Here is a 20,290-nt window from a genome sequence, read left to right on the forward strand (position 1 = left end):
GTACATGTATACAGAGTGACCCATATGTGTGGAAACAACCATCTAAACAAATACATATATTGAAACACAAATTAAACCTCCTTATACATAATATACAGTCCGTCACAAAAAAATAGCACCACTCTTAAAAATTACATGTTGAGCGTGATTTAATAATAACAATAACCCATGCTCGACAGTCCTCATAGGGCCTTGGCCGATCGGGACTCTGCCAGTCTCCCTCCCACAATCCTACCTAGAGGTGTGGAAATCTTCAACTGGAAATGGGGTGCTGTGGGGTCAGCACGTCGAACCCTCAGCCGTTATAGGATATATCCGAGACCAGGTTACGCTACTCTCTCGTAGTTTCCCAATTGCCTCACGATGGTGGTTTGCCACTGGTCCTATACACAGGATGAAAACCTAGAGACTTAATCCAGGCAGACTCGAACTCATGCCATCTCGCAGTCGGAGTCCAAAGTACAGTCCCTTAGACCGCATGGCCACAGAAGAGGACGATTTAATAATAACCATAATTTTTATCCACCCTAGTTTTTATTGTATGTACGCATTGCTTGCATTATAGAATTATTTTCCTGTAGTTTACGGTTATTACAAGCATAAGAAAACAGTTTTTCTTTGTGACGTTTCAGGAGAACACACGCTCCTTTCATCAGACATTTATTTTCATTTTGAGTAAAGATACAGTTATAACAATGGCTAGTAATTTTTTAAACAAAAAGAATCTGTTATATAATGGATGTTGTCAATGTTACATTGTTGTAACATAGCAACTTAACTGTGAAAAAAAAAAACAGTGTTTTTTTAAATTATGAATCCCAAATATCATCAGGTAATTCAAATTCATCATTGTTTTCACAAAGTCTCTTGATATTTTCTGTTACATTAAATTTTAAAAATGGTGGCTTACTCCATTTGTGAAAAAGAAAACTCCATACTGGATCTATGTTACCATTTTCATTATTTAATCTATTCCAGTGTTCTTCTGCAATGAACGAAGCTTCCCAGACATTCAACTCTGTGTTTCCCGTTAATCTTTTTAAAACCCTTCTCTTTTTAATCAAATGCTTCTCTTCGATGATATGAGTTGACAAACCTGTTCTTGGGTTTAGATTTATAATGTCCAAATCGTGTTCATGCCATCTTATTGCCATTTTCCTTGCTGTTTGTCCTACATAATCTTTTGAACATGAACAACTTATATTATATATTCCTGTGGTTTCCACATCTGGTAGAGAGTTTCTCATTTTGAATTCATTAAATGTACATTCCAAACTTCTTGGTGATTTAAAAACAATTTTGAAATTAAAACGTCTAAAAATTTTTGCAATTTTATGTGAGAATCCCTTGTGGAATGGAATGCACACAAATTTCTTTTCAACAGATTTTTCATCTTTGTCTGTATTTCTACTTTCCTTTAGTTTTCTTACAACTTGTTTTTTGATTTGGTTTATTCTGTTAGTGTGAAAGCCATTTTCTTTTGCTACATTAAAGAGCCTTTCTTCTTCATTTTTGATATCCTCATTATTAGAACATAGTCTTTGTGCTCTCAGGAAAAAAATAAAAATATGTTATCCATTGTTATATGCAAATGTTCTGATTTGGCATGGATGTATTTTTCCCCCGCTAATTTTTTCCTATGGACTGATGTTTGAATTGTTGAGTCAGTTGTCTTAATTTGCAGATCAAGGAAAGAAATTACATTGTTATTCATGGGTTCGCAAGTGCATTTTATGCGACGATGCAATTCATTTAACAATTTAAATACGTCCATGATGGTGTTCTCATCTTTAGCAATAATTAGCACATCATCTACATATCTGATGTAGAGTTTGATATCCGCACCTATCGCATTAACAATTGGAGATTCTATGTAATGAAGGAAAATGTAATAACCGTAAACTACAGGAAAATAATTCTATAATGCAAGCAATGCGTACATACAATAAAAACTATTATTCATCTATTACGGGGAGTGAGGTACGTGCATTCCAGAAATATCAAATCAAGATTCAAACAACACTTCAGAGAATCAAATTTTTGAGAAGATGCAAGTTAAACAATATAGTGCCAAATTTTTTGAAGTGGAAAGTTCGAACTCGTAATACCTACACCAGTGAATTTAAAGGAAAGCTACAAATGTTAATGATAGGACGACTAATCAGGGACTCGTACTCAGAATTGGACAGCCTTTCTCGAAAGACATATGATCTCCACATAACATTGTCAAATTCTTTGCATCCACTCATATGGGATAAAGTAAACAGAGCTACACAGCAAGTTGTAGAACACTACAACAAGCTTTCAGAAAGGAGACTTGATAGGAAATTCTACCAGCTAATTCAAGAAGAACAAGTTATCAACAACAATGAAAGAAGGGAAGCAGTTAATGTCACTGGTAAAATAGAAACTAAGAACATTGACAACAGATTATTTATAAATCTTACGGATACTGAGGTACCTGATGAGTATATAGAAATTTTTCAATTCGGAATGAAATTTTCAGTTGGTAGTGCTTATATACACAAGGAAGATTTTGTGATTTCAATAGAGAAAGCACTGAATTTCTTAGATGATGAGGAGGAAAAGAGAAAATTACGAAGTCTCACACATGATGCTCTTGATGAACGGTTAAGTTTTGAATACAACAGAAGAACTAACAGAGGTCCAAAATACACAGAACGGGAGAAAGAGCATATAAGGTTGGGGAAAAAAGTTCATGGTTTCAAGATCTGGTTGAAAGAAAACGACATTTTCTTAATAAAATCGGACAAGGAAAATAAACCTGTCCTTATCCAAATTAAGGACTATAAAGAAAAAATGGAAGAATGTTTCAAAGTAAACAATTTCACAGAAACCTCTCGAAACCCTATAACTAAAATAATAAATGAGGTAAAGAAAGTAATTGAAAGCAGTATCACGATACCAAGAGAAATAAAGAAAAAACTCATTGTCAAAAATTCAACCCTGCCGATTGCCTTTGGACTACCAAAAACTCACAAACCGGGAACTCCAATACGACCCATCATTGCAACTTTCACACATCCTGCATACAAACTATCCAAATATTTAGTTCAAAGACTTGCTATAATTAAACAACAAACACCATTCAGTGTTAAAAATGCATATGAAGTGAAACAGAAACTAAAAAATATTGTTTGGAATAATGAGTATCGTATTGCAAGTTTTGATGTTGAAAATTTATATCCCAGTGTCCCAATAGAAGGTGCCACAGATGCATTACACAGATGGCTTATTGAGATGAAGGTTAACCCAGTAGAATCATGGGAAATGGTTCGATGGTTTACTGTATGTGCAAATTACAATTACTTTATATTTGATGGCAAAATCTATCAGCAAAGTAATGGTCTATCAATGGGAAACCCAGTATCCGGAATCATCTCCAGCATTTTCCTTCATTACATAGAATCTCCAATTGTTAATGCGATAGTTGCGGATATCAAACTCTACATCAGATATGTAGATGATGTGCTAATTATTGCTAAAGATGAGAACACCATCATGGACGTATTTAAATTGTTAAATGAATCGCATCGTCGCATAAAATGCACTTGCGAACCCATGAATAACAATGTAATTTCTTTCCTTGATCTGCAAATTAAGACAACTGACTCAACAATTCAAACATCAGTCCATAGGAAAAAATTAGCGGGGGAAAAATACATCCATGCCAAATCAGAACATTTGCGTATAACAATGGATAACATATTTTTAAATTTTTTCCTGAGAGCACAAAGACTATGTTCTAATAATGAGGATATCAAAAATGAAGAAGAAAGGCTCTTTAATGTAGCAAAAGAAAATGGCTTTCACACTAACAGAATAAACCAAATCAAAAAACAAGTTGTAAGAAAACTAAAGGAAAGTAGAAATACAGACAAAGATGAAAAATCTGTTGAAAAGAAATTTGTGTGCATTCCATTCCACAAGGGATTCTCACATAAAATTGCAAAAATTTTTAGACGTTTTAATTTCAAAATTGTTTTTAAATCACCAAGAAGTTTGGAATGTACATTTAATGAATTCAAAATGAGAAACTCTCTACCAGATGTGGAAACCACAGGAATATATAATATAAGTTGTTCATGTTCAAAAGATTATGTGGGACAAACAGCAAGGAAAATGGCAATAAGATGGCATGAACACGATTTGGACATTATAAATCTAAACCCAAGAACAGGTTTGTCAACTCATATCATCGAAGAGAAGCATTTGATTAAAAAGAGAAGGGTTTTAAAAAGATTAACGGGAAACACAGAGTTGAATGTCTGGGAAGCTTCGTTCATTGCAGAAGAACACTGGAATAGATTAAATAATGAAAATGGTAACATAGATCCAGTATGGAGTTTTCTTTTTCACAAATGGAGTAAGCCACCATCTTTAAAATTTAATGTAACAGAAAACATCAAGAGACTTTGTGAAAACAATGATGAATTTGAATTACCTGATGATATTTGGGATTCATAATTTAAAAAAACACTGTTTTTTTTTTCACAGTTAAGTTGCTATGTTACAACAATGTAACATTGACAACATCCATTATATAACAGATTCTTTTTGTTTAAAAAATTACTAGCCATTGTTATAACTGTATCTTTAGTCAAAATGAAAATAAATGTCTGATGAAAGGAGCGTGTGTTCTCCTGAAACGTCACAAAGAAAAACTGTTTTCTTATGCTTGTAATAACCGTAAACTACAGGAAAATAATTTATCCACCCTGTATGCGACCATGGCTCCACCCTTTCTCTGGTCCAATTCATAGGCTGAGAACAAAATAAATTGTTTTCTATATCGTCCAGTTGCTGAAGATCACATAATTCATAGCAGAGCACAAGCTATTTTAAATGCGAAAACCTTGGGTTGTTTTCCAACATGTCAGGCATCTTGGGAGTCAGCTTCATTTTCTTAAATGGAAAGGTGATTATGTTATTTATCAACATGAGAACACATTGGTATGCTTAATTACATTGCAACTTTATCCTTAATACTACTTAACTCGCAGTGTTTTTCAGTACATCTGCCTTAATTGATGAAGGTATTATTTCAATCAACTTGGTAGTCTGTCTGAGCAATGTTCATTGAAATCTTTTGCAATAACGTGATGGAATCAGAACGCTAGTTTTCCTTTAGATAACATCATCGTTAATCAGGCCACATGTAATGAAGAAAGATTGGGGTTCAAACTGTGAAAATGTATAAATGTGAAAGTTACATTGAAATTAGGCATACCAACGTGTTCATTTTGATACGTAATATGAGCACATTCCCATTCAAGAAAATGAAGTTGACTCTAGGATGGGGGACTTTAAGACCCTAACACTTTATGACTTTAAGATGGACATACCCTTTCCTATATAGTATACAGGAATGTTTGATTGCGATTCCCCATCCAATTTTGGTTTTCTATTAGTGTTTTGAAGCTTATGGACCACCCCGTAAAATTGACTTCAATGTGGAACTTAATTGGATTACACATTACAATACCTAGACTCTAGAAAGGTATTTTGAAGATAAGTTTAAGATGATTACTTTCTGATACTGATTGCTATCTACTCCGCTAATGTGTGTTGTCTTTGCTCATGGTCAGCAGAAGGGTTCAGTTGGGTGTCCATTGTGCTGCCATTTAAACCATGGGTTGCTTTTTTACAGACAAGCATCGCCGGATCCTCACCATTCAGAGAGAGACTCGGAAGCAACCGAATGGGCGACAGACCTCGGTCGAGGTTGGTTCCAGTCGTGTTTCTGTTAACTGTTCTTCCTTGTTTCACAGACGAGCAAATAACCACTGAGCATGGCATGATTCACGGTCGCCACTCTCTGGAAGGCACGTCCTAATTTCATGTTCCTCCTTCTGGGTGGTTGGCTTATGGGAACTTCACGCAAGCCGCTTTTTGTTTCTGGTGTGGGCATCTATGCTTACACTATTCTTAATAACAATAAAAATAATTATAAATATTTCTCTTTCAACTACTAACGTCACATTTTTGCATTTTCATGGAGTTTTGCCAGAAAATACCATGTATGTGTTGAATACATTCATTTTCCTGGCTTCTATCATGTTTATAGTTACCATAATACATTGGAGAATCAAGTCTTAGGTTTGGATCAAAGTTCAATAATTAAGGATTTTATATGAGTATCTGCGCAGAATCAAAAATTAATATGCGCTGATGATTTAGATTTAAAGTAATTCATCTGAAAAAGAACTGGAGGGATGGACTTGAACCGGAAGTAGTTCATTTCAGGAAGGTAATTTTTCTCAAACTAGTTTCTTTTATGAATTAACTAGAATTAGAACTAGTTTCCTTTTAGGAAGGAAGTTAGAGTGGAACTAGTTTCTTTGAGAATGTAAAGATAAACTTTGACTACTTTCTTTTATGAATGAACTTTAACTAGTTCCTTTTGAGCAAGGCAAAATGAGAACCAGTTTCCTCTAGTAAGGATCTTGAGATTAATTAGTACGTTTATGAAGGGAGGAGCTAGAATCAACATAATCAAGAATTTTGATACTGAACTTTGAGTAACCATTTCATAGTAGATCCTTTATCCATGTACAAAGCAAAATTCACATCTCATTTTTAACAAATTTAGAATTTCTGGCAAAACATGCAACGAGGGAGCCATTGTCTTCATTCCTTGGAAAACATTCATTTAATGCATTGTTTATAACGATGCATTGCTTCATTGTGAATCTCTTCTTTAATAATTTCAAAAGATGGAAGATGTTAGCTTTAAATGTTCAAAATATATTAATTCCAAGCATTAACAAAACTACAGGCAAAAAATATAGTGAGGTATTGAAACTGTCAAAACAACCATTTTTATTTTTTAAAATTTGAATGATTATGCTGGTATTCAAAATTCTTAAAAATGACATCTGTTTAGAATTTTGAAGCAAAAAAGAATAGGCAAGTAAGCAATCCAATTGAATATTCGATGGATGTTTCTCAGCAGGCCCAATTTTTCAGAATCCAGAATAATGGTATCCTTTTCCAAAATCATTATATATATATATATATATATATATATATATATATATATATATATATATATATATATATATATATATATATATTGAAAAAGTTGTTCATGGTACCTGAACACTTATATGATTGTCAATCCATTCCAACATGAGGAAAATGAAATTCACTCATTGTATGGTGAAAGATACTTTAAATGTTGATGTAGGCTCGTTAAAAATAATTTTCATTTTTACTTTCAGTTTGTAATGCTTACCACCTATATCTGCTGTTGTTGTACGTAAGCTCTTTCACTGTGCTAATTAAACATACATGTAATTTGGTGAAGGTTTTTTTGTTCCACCTGTATGTATTTGCATGCGTAATGACACATTTCATTTGTGTTCCTTGTTCCTAGGAGAAGTTTGTCCTTAACCGCATGGCTGACTGGCACGTTTCAAGGTAAGTGCATCTTTGCAAGAAATACTTTTTCTTCCCTGCATGAACTGTAGAAATGTGTTTATGCTCTTCTGTGTTACTTTTATGCATTTACCAGGCATGGCCTCAAGATTTCAAGGTAGCCCGTGTCTCTCAAATAGCCTAGTAAGGTAAGGTAAAGTTCCCTGTGCATATAGCACCATGCCCTGAAGCCACATTTAGGGGATGTGCGGGTGGGGCTCCACACATGCTCGATCTCTGCCATTTTGGAGGTGATGTGATCAGCACCATGCTCTGGCTGCCTTTACCTCCCAGGGTTGCTACCAGGTACCCCATTGATTTGAGGATGGGTGAACCCCAGAGCCGCTTTATGTGGGGACAAGGCCAGAATATTCTGACCTTAGAAGATCACTCACCCTGGGAATCGAACCCAGGTCTCCCGCATAGCAGTCAAATGCTCTACCGACTAGACCATCGTGGCTCTACAAATATCCTAGTGGTTAACCCATAAAATATTGAACTTGTATAGTATCGGTGCCATTGAAGCTCCCAGCAGGGAAACCAGGCTCAATATTGAGGCTCGCACCATGGAAAGCAGCCTCAATGTTGAGGTTCACATGGAAAACAGCCTTGGTATATGTTGCAAACCACCTTGGTGGCCGAGGACATTAAGTGATTTCTCCACTGTAGGTTGCAGTGAGTCCCAGCCTGGTATCAGTGTGTTTTTGTAAGTGTCCATTTATCAAGTTCGCATAATCATCTTTCATCCTCATTGTCACACAGAGTCAAAAGTAGCAAGAAAGTGAAGTAAAATAAAGGGGAAAGTACCTCTGGTGCAGGCAGTCCTGGCTTTGATACACAGTGGGGATGCAAAATTTTGATGTTGAATGAAAGGACAGCTGGTGAACTAGTTGAAAGAAGTAGTCGATTCTCAGTCATTTCCATATTGGAGGTGATGTGATCAACACCATGATCTGACTGTCTTTATCTCCCACCGTTGTCCACAGGTACCCATTGAATGGAAGATGGGTGAGCCCCAGAACTGCTTCATGCACAATGACATTATCAGAAAAATTCCCACCTCAAATCCCCACCCTCGAAATCGTGAAATAAATTAGTTGATGCATCCCCCCCCCCTCCAATGTTTAAAACAATGGATATCTTGTTTTTCTTCATAACATATATGATAAGAGTGGAAAATGACACCAATATTTTTTGTCATAAGACCAGTGATGACAACTGGTTGGTACTTGGACTAGATAATGCTGCATGGTGAATGTTGCCACATCATGTGTGGGACTCAACGATCCTTTGGTTATCGGTCACTTTTCTTTTCATATATATGTGGCATGAGGGCACTTTCACCCAACCACTTAATGTTGGTCACTGTCAGAGAGAGCATTCTGATCAATTAGTGGTATCAGCAGGAGTTGGTAATAGTATCAGTTTTATATATAAAGGCAGTTCTGTTTATAACCACATATTTCCAACTCATTTTCAATTGTCTCCCATCCTCAAAGCCCTTTGGGAGCAGAAAAAAGCTGTTACTTTTGAGATCATGCCTTTTTGATTCACATTTCAAGCACTTGCTAGTGATGCATTTTATTATTACATACACTTGACATGATCAGATTGTAGTCACAAAGTAAGCATAGCATGACTAGTAGCATGGCATGATATGCTAAATCAATAAGAGAAGCATGCAAGTAAGCATTTTAACTTTTCTTTTGGTAATACTTTCCCCTGCAAATAGAAATGTTATTGAATTTTTATTTTCTTGTACATCTTTGTACCTTGCCATACATTTTTGTAGCTACAAAAATTGTAGTGTAGAAGAAAAGTTTTGATCTGCATATAAAATCCCGATTAAGGATCAGTCAAATGAAAACCTTGATTTGTTTTTGTTTCTTTGTCTCGTAGATTTTTGCATATAGGATTACAAATTAACCATTTTTCAACACAGGGTCCTTGGTGATCTACATATATTTTCTAGTTTCTAAGTGCCTAATTGCCTCTAGGAAGATATTCTTCGGGTTGTGCATATATAACTTCTCTTGCTCTGCGAAAATCTTTCTGTGAATTGATGTAATTGTCAAACTCTTCTCCATTCCATTAGTAGGAGTGCTGGGCATACACCATTGCAATATTGAATATTCATTCGCTAATAAAATTCTATACGTTTGAAGCTCTCGGAGGCCATTAAACATTTCTGTTCCACTGATCTAAGTGTTTAGTGGAGCTGCCATCTGTAAAATGACCAAAAATATGCTTTGCAGCTCACATATCTAGTGTTGTACGCTTGTGAACATTTTGTAAACAACAGCTGGTAACTTGTGTGCATTTGAGCTATAATGTGTGTAGGATTTGTAGGGTTTTCATTTGACTCACTTTCATAGTTGGTCAGGAGACTAACAAGAGTTTTGAGTGAAGAAATGGCTCCGCCAGGTTTCCAGGTTGATCCATGCCTTTCACCCTCCTTTGTGTGACTCACTTAAGTAGAAATGTGAATACTTACATTTTTTCCTGATGTACAGTGTCTAATGCTCCAATTATTACATGTACCTCACATCCCAGACCTGGTGATCTAGTTGATATGGCACCTGACTGCCACTACATGAGATTTGATTCCTGTGGTGGATGAATTCAAATTGACATTTTTCTGACAATGTTCTGCATAAAGTAACTTTGGAACTCACTCAGCCTGTAATCAATGGGACTTCAGGGCAAACGTAGGAGGTAGAAGTCCTGGAGCAAGGTATTGACCATTCCACCTCCAGTATGGTCGATAGCTTCACATCTCCTATGTGTTTTCATGGTTCGGTGCAATGCTCCTGGAATAACCTTGGCCTTTCTTATCACCGATATCTAAATTCAGAATATTATCAAGGGAAAGTGATGGAATAGAGCAATTGAGAATATAAAAAAGTTAAAATGAAACGTAGTAAAGGTAGTTGTATTGTGGTCATCACCATGCTGTGACCACCTTACACCCTCAGTTTTCCCCAAGCACCATTGATAAGAGGCCCAGATCTGTTTTATATAGGAGCATTAGGAGCATTGTTGGAAAAATTTCCACTTGAAATCTTTCATAATTTATGTTCCAAATCTCTGTACAATTTCTTCCAGTCACTGCAATTTCAAACCAATTCTGGTGCTTTCTACAATACCAATACTTGGACCTATAGTGCATTAGAATTACTGTAACTAGTTTACTTGGTTGTGGTGAAATACTAGAGTTTTACCTAAATATCCTTTGCATTAATTTTATGTGATTATGACAAAATTTAGAGTAGCTGTAGCTGGGGCCATTCTTATATAATTGGCCCCAGAATTCATTAATGTTTGAAATACTGTAAAATAATTTTGGCCCCAAAAGAATATAGTACACTCATTGTGATTAATTTTGAATTGATATCTCCACATTAATTTGTAAACTTATTTTGTTTGTTAACGGATTGTTAACTCCACAATAATTATTTGCTATGCCTATATATATTGTTGATAAGTGTAACTGTGCATCTCTTGAAAGTGATGCACATTGGTTGCATTGAAATATGAAGGATATAGAAAATTTCTACACAGAAGAAACATTGTGGTGAAAGTTTACAAAATGAATACTGATAATTCAGATAATTACTAATACTTTGAGTAACATTAATATTGAACAATAATTATGCATCTCCATTTGTATTGCTATGAATAAAGAAATGATAATGAAGGTACTGTACATAACCTGAATTAGAAGCTTTGCTGTGAAAACAAATCTATTGTGATCCCAGGTCTGGTTCCAAAGTGATGGAACGTGTGAAAATGGAAGGCAGTTCAAGTGGAAGAGGATCTCCAGCAAGTGAAGCAACTGGAGAGATCAAGGGAACTCCATCCTCCCATGAAGTGCCACTTGACGGTGGCCACCAGGAAAATGCCGAAGACAGGTAAGTGAGGTGTTCAGTAGACTATCACAGTATTAATATGAACTTAATTTTTCACTATTTCATTGTTCATTCTCCTTCAAACTCCCATCTTCCTCTCACTCTCAGGTTGGGTCCTCCCAATAATTTATCTCAGTCTATTTTCTCTTTCCTTTTACTCCATTCTTCCTCACTTCATTCTCTACTTCCTCTTTCCCTTGACGCCAAATGTTCACAGTTAATCCTTTACTTCCACTTTGCTTTGTTCAAAACCTCCTCAGTTCATCCTCCACTTCTTTTTTCTTCTGTTCCAAACCTACCCAGTCTATTTTCCACTATATCTTTAATTTTTTCTATGTTTCCTCAGTTCATCCAATTCCTCTTTCCTTTCAGTCCTTCAACAGTTCATCCTCCCTTTTGCCCTTTGTTCAAAACTTCCTTGGTTCATACTCCATTTCCTCTTTTCTTTATTTTACGCTTCTCCAATCCATCCTCTACTTCCTCTTTCCTTGTTTCAAAATTCAGTCCCTTCTCTGTTTCATCCTTCCTTGTTTTAAACTTCCTCAGGTGAACCCCCCACTTACTCTCTTTTTTTTAGTCCAAAATTCCACAGACATACTCTTATTTCAAATTTCCTGACTTCATTTTCCACTTCATCTCTCCCATGTTAAAAACTTACTCACTTCATGGTGTGCTCTGCCTTTCCTTCCTCCTAAACTTTCTCACTCCATTCTCCACTTCCTCTTTCCTTGTTCCAGACTTAACTCAGTACATACTCCACTTCCTCTTTCTTTGTTTGAAACTTTCTCGATTCATACTCCACTTCCTATTTTCTTGTTTCAAACTTTCTTGGTTCATACTCCACTTATTTCCTTGTTTCAGACTTTCTCAGTTCATACTCTGCTTCCTCTTTTTTGTTTGAAACTTTCACAATTCATCCTTCACTTTCTCCTTCATTGTTTCAAAACTTACTTGGTTCATACTCCTCTTCCTCAATTCATATTCAACTTCCTCTTTTCCTTGTTTCAGACTTCCTCAGTTCATTCTACAACTACTCTTCCCATTTTTCAAAATTCCTTGGTTCATGCTTCTCTTCCTCTTTACTTGTTTGAAACTTCCGTAGTTCATCCTAAACTTTCTTCCCCATGTTCAAAACTTCCTTAGTTAATACTCCACTTCCTATTTCCTTGTTTCAAACTTCCTCAGTCCCTCCACAGTTTCCTCCCTCCTTTCTTCAAACTTCCCAACCCCACTTCCTCCTTTCTTACAGTCCATCCTCGACATCCTCCACTTCCTCTTCCATGTTTCAAACTCCATTGGTTATACTCCCTCAGATTAACTTCCATTTCCTCTTTTTTTTCACTCCAAACTTCCACAGTTCATACTTCAATCCTCCATGTCCTTTCTATTATTTCAAACTTCTTCAGTTCATATGCCACTATTTTTTTATGTTCCAAATGTCTTCAGTTCATCCTCCACTCCCTCTTCCCTTATTTGAAACATCCTCAGTTCATACTCTGTTCCCTCTTTATCTTCTCTCCTAAACTTCCTCAGTCCATCCTCCACTTCCTTTTCCTTGTTTCATATTTGCTTGGTTCATACTCCACTTCCTCTTTCATTCTTTCAAACTTTGTCAGTTCATCCTCCACTTTCTCTTCTCTTGTTTCAAACTTTCTCAGTTTACCCTCCACTTTCTTTTCCTTGTTTCAAACTTCCTTCATTAATAATATGCTTCCTCTTTCCTTGTTGCAAACTTCCTCAGGTCATCCACCTTATTTTTCCTTGTTTCAAAACTTACTTGGTTCATGCTCCACTTCTTCATTTCATCCTCCACTTCATCTTTCATATGTTCCAAACTTTCTCTGTCCTTGTTTCAAACTTCCTCAGTCTCTCCAATTTCCTCAATCCTTGAAACCCTCCAATTTTCTCAATCCTTGTTTCAAATTTCCTCAGTTCATCTTCCACTTTCTCTTTCCATGTTTCAAACTAACTTGGTTCATAATCCTCTTCCTATTTCCATTTTCCCCTCTTTCCTTCCTCCTAAACTTTTCAGTGCATCAACAGTCTCTTTTTTTCTTGTTCAAACTTCCTCGGATTAACCTCCAATTCCTCTTTTTTTTTCACTCCAAACTTCTACAGTTCATTCTCAACATCCTTCCACAGCTCATCCTCTGCTTCATCTTTCCTGTTCCAAAATTGCTCTACTCACTCTTTCCTTCCTCTTAAGCTTCCTCAGTCCAATGTCCACTTTTTCTTTGATTGTTTCAAACTTTCTCAGTTCATACCCCACTTCCTCTTCCTTATGTCAGACTTCATCCCTTCATACTTCACTTTCTCTTTCAAACTTCTAACTTACTTGATTCATATTACACTTCCTCTCTCATTGTTTCAACTTTCATCAATTATAACACCATTAAGCCTTGTTTCCATGATATGAAAAACTCAATATGCTGACCAAGGCAGTAATGTATTTTATTATAAAACATAAACTAAACGTAATGAGTGAAGGACTGAATATAGGTTCTAGCCTAAACCCAGCATTGGCTGAATTGGTTATGAATGAATGGGAAAAGAAAGTGATAGAAAAAGGAGGTGACAAAATAATTCTGTTTTGCATATATGTGGACGATTGTTTTGGCATATGGAAGGGAACGAAGAGGCAGCTCGACATTTTTGCCAAAGAAATACAAGATGAAGAAAGAGAGATATTATTGGAACTCGAAATAGAAGAAGAAGACAAGTTAAGCTACCTAGATAGATATATTGATGAAAAGGAAGAGAGGATAAGAAATTGAAACTGCTTGGCATCAGAAGAAGTGTGCAGCAGGGGTATTCTGCCACAAAAGAAGTGATGTAAAAATAAATTTTATAAAGAATATGGAGAACAGAATCAAGAAAATATGCACGAAAGAATGTGAAAAAGAAGGCAAAATAAATAGCCTATGGAAACAGGTGGAAAAGAATGGCTATGAGAAGGAGGATAGACGGCATAAACAGAGGAAGGAAGAAAAGTGGCAGGGGAGAATTGGAAGAGAAAGAAAAAAGAAAAAGAGAGGAGGTTTGGAAAAAGGGGTATGGGGAAGACCACAGAAAAGATATGCAAAGTGCTTAGGAAAGCGGGCATTAAAACTTACAGGGAGGGAGGGAGAGGCATCTTAAGAATAGCGAAGAATGCAAACAAGAAAAAGGAAAACAAAGAAGAGGAAGAGGAAGGGATTATCTACGAAGTGAAATGTAAAGAATGTCAGTGTGTGTACATAGGAGAAACGAAAAAGATACTGAAAGACAGGTTGAAACAACATAGGGATGATGTATGACTTAAGAGAGAGAGAGAAATGCGATATTTAAACACACGAGAGAAACAGGACATGACATAGAGTGGGATGAGGCTAAGCAGATAGGAAGGGAGAAGAGAATACTAGTGAGAAAATGGAAGGAGTCCAAGGAAATAGAGAAGAAAGGTGAAGAAGACACAATGAACTGGAATGGGGGACTGAAGTTAAACAAAGAATGGAAGAAGGTGTTAGAAAGAGTGGAAGGGACAAGAGAGAAAGAGGAGAGAAGAAGGAAGAAGAATGAAGGAAAAAGAGCATGATATAAAGAGTCCAACCACATTCTAGATGGAAGTAAATATGTTTAGCCTTTTAGGTGAAAGTACTGTTGACAAGGGAAACCCACCTGCTAGAATGTTCCAGAACAACTTTCTAATAGTCTGGAGGGGAGCAATGTTTGTGTATATATATTGTCCTGTTTTTGTACCTTGTTACATTTGTACTTGGTGTAGAGTCTGAAGAAGACCTTGCTAGAAGGTTGAAACTTTACGTTTAGTTTATGTTTTATAATAAAATAAATTACTGCCTTGGTCAGCATTGGTTTCAACTTTCCTCAGTTCATGCTCTGCTCCTTCTCTATTTCCTCCTAAACATTCTCAATCATTCCTGCACTTTCCTCTCTTCTTTGAAAATTTCTCAGTTCATATTCCACTGCCTCTTTTCCTGTTACAAACGTCCTCAATTCATGCTCTGCTCCCTCTCTTCTTGTTCAGACATTGTCCATTCATCCTCCACTTCCTCCTTCCTTCTTTCAAACTTCATCAGTTTATATTCTGCTGCCTCTTTCCTTCTTTCACACTTCCTTGTTCATACTCCAATTCCTTTTTCCTTGTTCAATCTTTCTCAGTCCATTCTGCACTTCTTTCAAACTTTCTTGGTTCATATGCCTCATTCTCTTGTTTCATATTTCCTCAGTCTATCCTCCACTTGCCCTTTCCTTTTTTCAAACTTCCTCATTTCATACTCCACTGCCTTTTTTCTGGTTTCAAACTTCCTCAGTTCATGCTCTGCTCCCTCTTTCCTTTTTTCAAAGTTCCTCAGTCCATCCTCCACTTCCTCTCTTTTTTACAATTTTCTTAGTTCATACTTCACTGCCCCTTTCCTTGTTTCAAACTTCCTCATTCCATCCTCCAATTCCTTTTTCTTTCCTTTGAACTTCCTCAGTTCATGCTCTGCACCATTTTTTCATGTTCAAACATCCTCCATTCATCCTCCACTTCCTCTTTCCTTCTTTCAAACTTCCTTGGTTCATACTCCACTTCCCTTTTTTGAAACTTCTTCAGATTAACCTCAAATTCCTGTTTTCTTTCACTCAAAACTTCCACAATCCATCCTCAACATTGTATTATTTCAAACTTCCACAGTTCATCCTCTACTTCGTCTTTCATATATTCCAAAATTCCTCAATTCATGCTCTGCTCCTTTTTCCTTCCTCTTAAACTTCCTCAGTCCATTTCCCACTTCCTCTTTCCCTGTGTCAGACTTCGTCAGTTCATTCTCCACTTCCTGTTTTCATTACAAACTTCCTCAGTTCATCCTCTGCTCCCTTTCTGCTTCCTCCTAAACTTTCTGAATCTATTGTCCACTTCCTCTTTCCTACTTTATAACTTCCTCATTTCGTACTCCACTTCCTCTTTCCTTGTTTCTAACTTTCTCTGTACATTCTCCACTTCCTTCGTCCAAACTTCCTCAGTCAATCCTCCATATCCTTTTTCCTTTCAAACTTCCTCAAACTAACCCTCAATTCCTCTTTTCTTTCACTCTAAACTTCCAGAGTACATCCTCTACTTCATCTTTCCTAAATTCCAAAATTCCTCAGTTCATGCTCTGCACCTTCTTTCCTTCCTCTTAAACTTCCTCAGTCCATTCCCCACTTCCTCTCTCCTTGTTCAAACATCATTGGTTTATTCTCCACTTCTTTCGTTTGTTTCCAATTTCATCATTCCATCCTCCACTTCACCTTTCCTTTGTTTCAATCATCCTCAGTTCATCTTCCACATCCTCTTTCCCTTTGCTCCAAATTGCCACAGTTCATCTTTTATTTCCACTTTCCTTTGTTTCAAACTTCCACAATCCATCTTCCACTTTCTTCCCTTTGTTTCTAACTTTCTCAGTTCAATTCCTGCTTGTTCTGCTTTGTTCCAAACATCCTTAGTTCATTCACCAGTTCATCTTCCACTTTCTTTAAACTTCCTCAGTTTATCATCCACTTGTTCTTTCCTTTATTTCAGACTTTATCACTTCTTTCTCTGCTTCCTTTCTCCTTTGTTCCTAACTTCTTCAGTACATCTATTGCTTCCCCTTTGCTTTCACTCCAAATTTCCACAGATGATCCTCCACTTCCTCATGCTTTGTTTCAAACTTCCTCAGATTTATTCGAACAAGTGTTCGTGGTTTACCAGCCAGATAACATTACGGGCAGGACAGAAGGACAGAACTGATGCAAAGGGTTGTAACTATTTCAGCCCATGGAAATTTAGAATTCACCCACCTTAGAACTACGTCACAACAGAAAGGATACCACTTCTAACATATCAACAGGGTGCTTACCAAGGCAGTTACATCTCAGCAGAGACCAACCATAGATAATAGTGTGGTGCTTGGAAAGCCGATTCTTCACAACCTGGACCAACAGAACATGGGGACGTTGCCCTTCACAAGCCCTGATTCCTCACTGCACAACCCTCTGCTTGTAGCAACATGATAGAGGAACATCATCTTACAGCAGTTTTACCGTTCGTCTGACACCTCCTTTCAGAAATTAAACAGAATTCTCGCAAGGCCATCCATAGACCACCACTCAAAACCAAGATTCTGCTCTGCTCAGTCAAAGATGACCTGGAACATCATATTCTAGGATTATACCACATACCATGTGGATATGGAACACACCATTGAACAGAGACAAAATGAACATCAAAACTACATCATACTATTCCAGCGAGAAAAGTTAGGACTAGCAAAACACAGCATTATTAAAGATCATAGGATTTTTTTGCTGACACCAAAATCATAGCCAAATGCATTGGTTACTGGGACAGAAGAATAAAGGAAGTCATAAATATTGCCTGAGAAAGCATGAATCTCAACAGAAATGTGGGACTTCAGCTCAGTCATGCCTGTAATCCACTTCTCTGTAAAAGTGTGGCATCTACCAATAAAACATTGGGACCCAGAGCTAACCAATCACAGGACAGAGTCGTCTAAGCTCTGCCGCTTCATGCTCACATATATAACCTTACACTTGGTCTCCAATTTAACATCCCCTGATGATGAGAGCAATTCATGTGCTTGAAACTTTGGATGCTAACGTCGAATTAACCTGGCCTGTAACCTGAGAACTCTTGTTCAAATCCTGTCACAGGAAAGCTACAATTCCTACTTCCGTTCATCCTCCTCTTGCTCTTGCTATTCTCCACTTAATTTTGCTCAAACGTTCACCATTTTGTGATCCTTTCTCTTGCTGTCATGTTCTCCAGATCATCCCCCCCTCCACCCTCAGACATAGAAGGTAAATATCCAGATGTTACTTGCAAATATGTATTATTAGCTTGTCTATGGTTAATTTTCTTTGTAGCCAAGGCACAACAGACCCTTTCCTTGTGAAGAAAGATGCGACACTTCCTGAAATACTGGAAGCCATGAGGAATCCCACCAGTGGGGTTAATTTCTTCATGCAGCACCCTAGCTTACCCAGCTTCACGTTTGCTAGTGCGGATGCTGTTATGTGGCTGCTTGCCCATGTGGAGGGAGTTACAAAGGAAGCGGAGGCTGTCTCCATCATGCAGGTGAGGCTGCAGGCTACAAATTAGTTTTGTTCTTATATGTGCGTAGTGCTTCTATACATCTATTTGATACAAGATATGCTTTATAGAAATGTCTAAAAATAAGGAGAAAGAAATTGCAAGAACCTACCTGGAAAAACTTGAATTGCGTGTGGGTTCCAGAATAACAATCCTTATATTTCTTGTACTGATATTAATTGAAATGATGTAACTTCAAATATTGTTTGTACAGACACACTCAATTTAATAGTTTTACTGTGACTTCAGTGCTGACACAACCTGAGATGGAAATTGTGAAGAATGATGGTGCTGATGTTGGATGATCTCCAAGGTGATATATTACAAAGCATTGATAACAATCCCATGTGAAAGTTAGATTGTTGCATCTGCTATTGTTGTACTGTCTCACAGCTGAACAGGGGCTAATTGATTCTGCATTGAGGTAATCTGGAGAAGTCAGGAAGTTATTATTATTACTATTATTGTGCTTGCCAGGATTTCAAGCTGAAAACTCATTTTACCTTTTCCTTCAGCACGGTTTCTTTTGATTTGTTTGATGAACATGCAAAGATGAAGACATACTACTTATTTCTTAGTGTGTTAAATCATTATAGAATGCTATTTAAAAGTACCCGGAAACCTTGGAGAAGTCGGGGAATTTTGTTTTGTAAGAATTAGTGTTCATAAGCATTCCATTGGAAGTATACAATAAAAGTCTACCAGAGATATGAGATAATCAGAAAAATAAAAGAATCATTGTTTAATCACATGTCCATTTTCCCACAAATAGTGGTGGAAAATTAATGAAAATTTATGCATTTTGCATAATTTGCTTGATATGTTGACTCTTGGAAAGTGCAGCATGGCATTTTGTGACATACCCATACTGCATACTTTCTGATACTGGTGTTATTGGTATTGGGCGATACCCATACATCAGAATTGGTCATATCTTGGCTCAAGTCATTAAAACTCCAGTAGTTTCTGAGATGTCAGTAATTGCCATGGCAGGCAGACAGATGATCTTGAACATTGCTCCTTTTAATGATAGCATGTCAAGAACTGGCACCATTCCTGATTGCATAGATATTAATAGAGTTTCATTTGAGGGCTTACCTTGATGTATGTCACTCAAATGTTATATCATGTTAGAGAAGAAGCCCCTTAACTAAAACAAAATTGAGGACAGGCCCTTAGCAAGAAAAGAAAATAGGTATGTTAAAAACTTCTACACTCAATTTTTAAAACTAATTCATTCATTCATTACTTAACAAGAAATAAAACTGTGCTGCTTCTGAGGATAAAATCTTTTTACCTATTAAAAGCTGAGGCTGTACAACACACACACACACACACACACACAAGGACAAACACGGGACAACACGACTCCACAGAGGAATATCCTGGCAACGAATCCAGGCACCAGAGCCTCATTGGCCTGCAAGAAGCAATTACCGGGGTGTACCTTGGGGAAGTGACATTGACTTTTGGGTGCCCTGCCAAAAGTTCATCCCTTACACCCCAACAGTAGTTAGAAAATGGTGGTGATGGGACTTCGCCCAGTATGAAAACCACATTGGAAGCCTTGGTCCTCCAAAGAGCTGTTGAATCACTGAGCTTAGGTTCATTAGTATTGCAGCTTCAAAGTACACAGAACATTTTTTCTGTGTGGATTATGACAAAAATAACACCATAATACAAAAAAAATGCACATCATTGGTAAGAACATTGAATTTGTCTCAGTGTGTGTGTGTGTGTGTATATATATATATATACAGGGTGTTGCAAAATACCTGTTACAACGCTTGGGAGGTGATTCGACATGTAAAAACAAGGAAAAAATGCC

The 20,290-nt window shown here is 36.8% G+C and overlaps 1 protein-coding gene across 4 annotated transcripts in view; it reads left to right on the forward strand.

Moving 5' to 3' along the window:
- The window catches only part of Iml1 (GATOR complex protein Iml1), a 109,637-nt gene that overhangs the window by 73,251 nt on the left and 16,096 nt on the right, over positions 1-20,290 (forward strand). For 3 of the 4 annotated variants that reach the window (XM_083123593.1, XM_083123594.1, XM_083123596.1), the window contains 3 exons: positions 5,672-5,745; positions 11,199-11,351; positions 18,237-18,447. In XM_083123593.1, the coding sequence (XP_082979719.1) occupies positions 5,672-5,745; positions 11,199-11,351; positions 18,237-18,447 (438 nt within the window). Of the gene's footprint in view, positions 1-5,671; positions 5,746-7,399; positions 7,444-11,198; positions 11,352-18,236; positions 18,448-20,290 lie in introns of all 4 variants that reach the window. The other variant, XM_083123595.1, reaches the window with a different exon arrangement.

Source organism: Lepisma saccharinum, chromosome 6 (assembly GCF_977018435.1).
Source record: "Lepisma saccharinum chromosome 6, izLepSacc3.1, whole genome shotgun sequence".
NCBI classification, from domain to species: Eukaryota; Metazoa; Arthropoda; class Insecta; order Zygentoma; family Lepismatidae; genus Lepisma; species Lepisma saccharinum.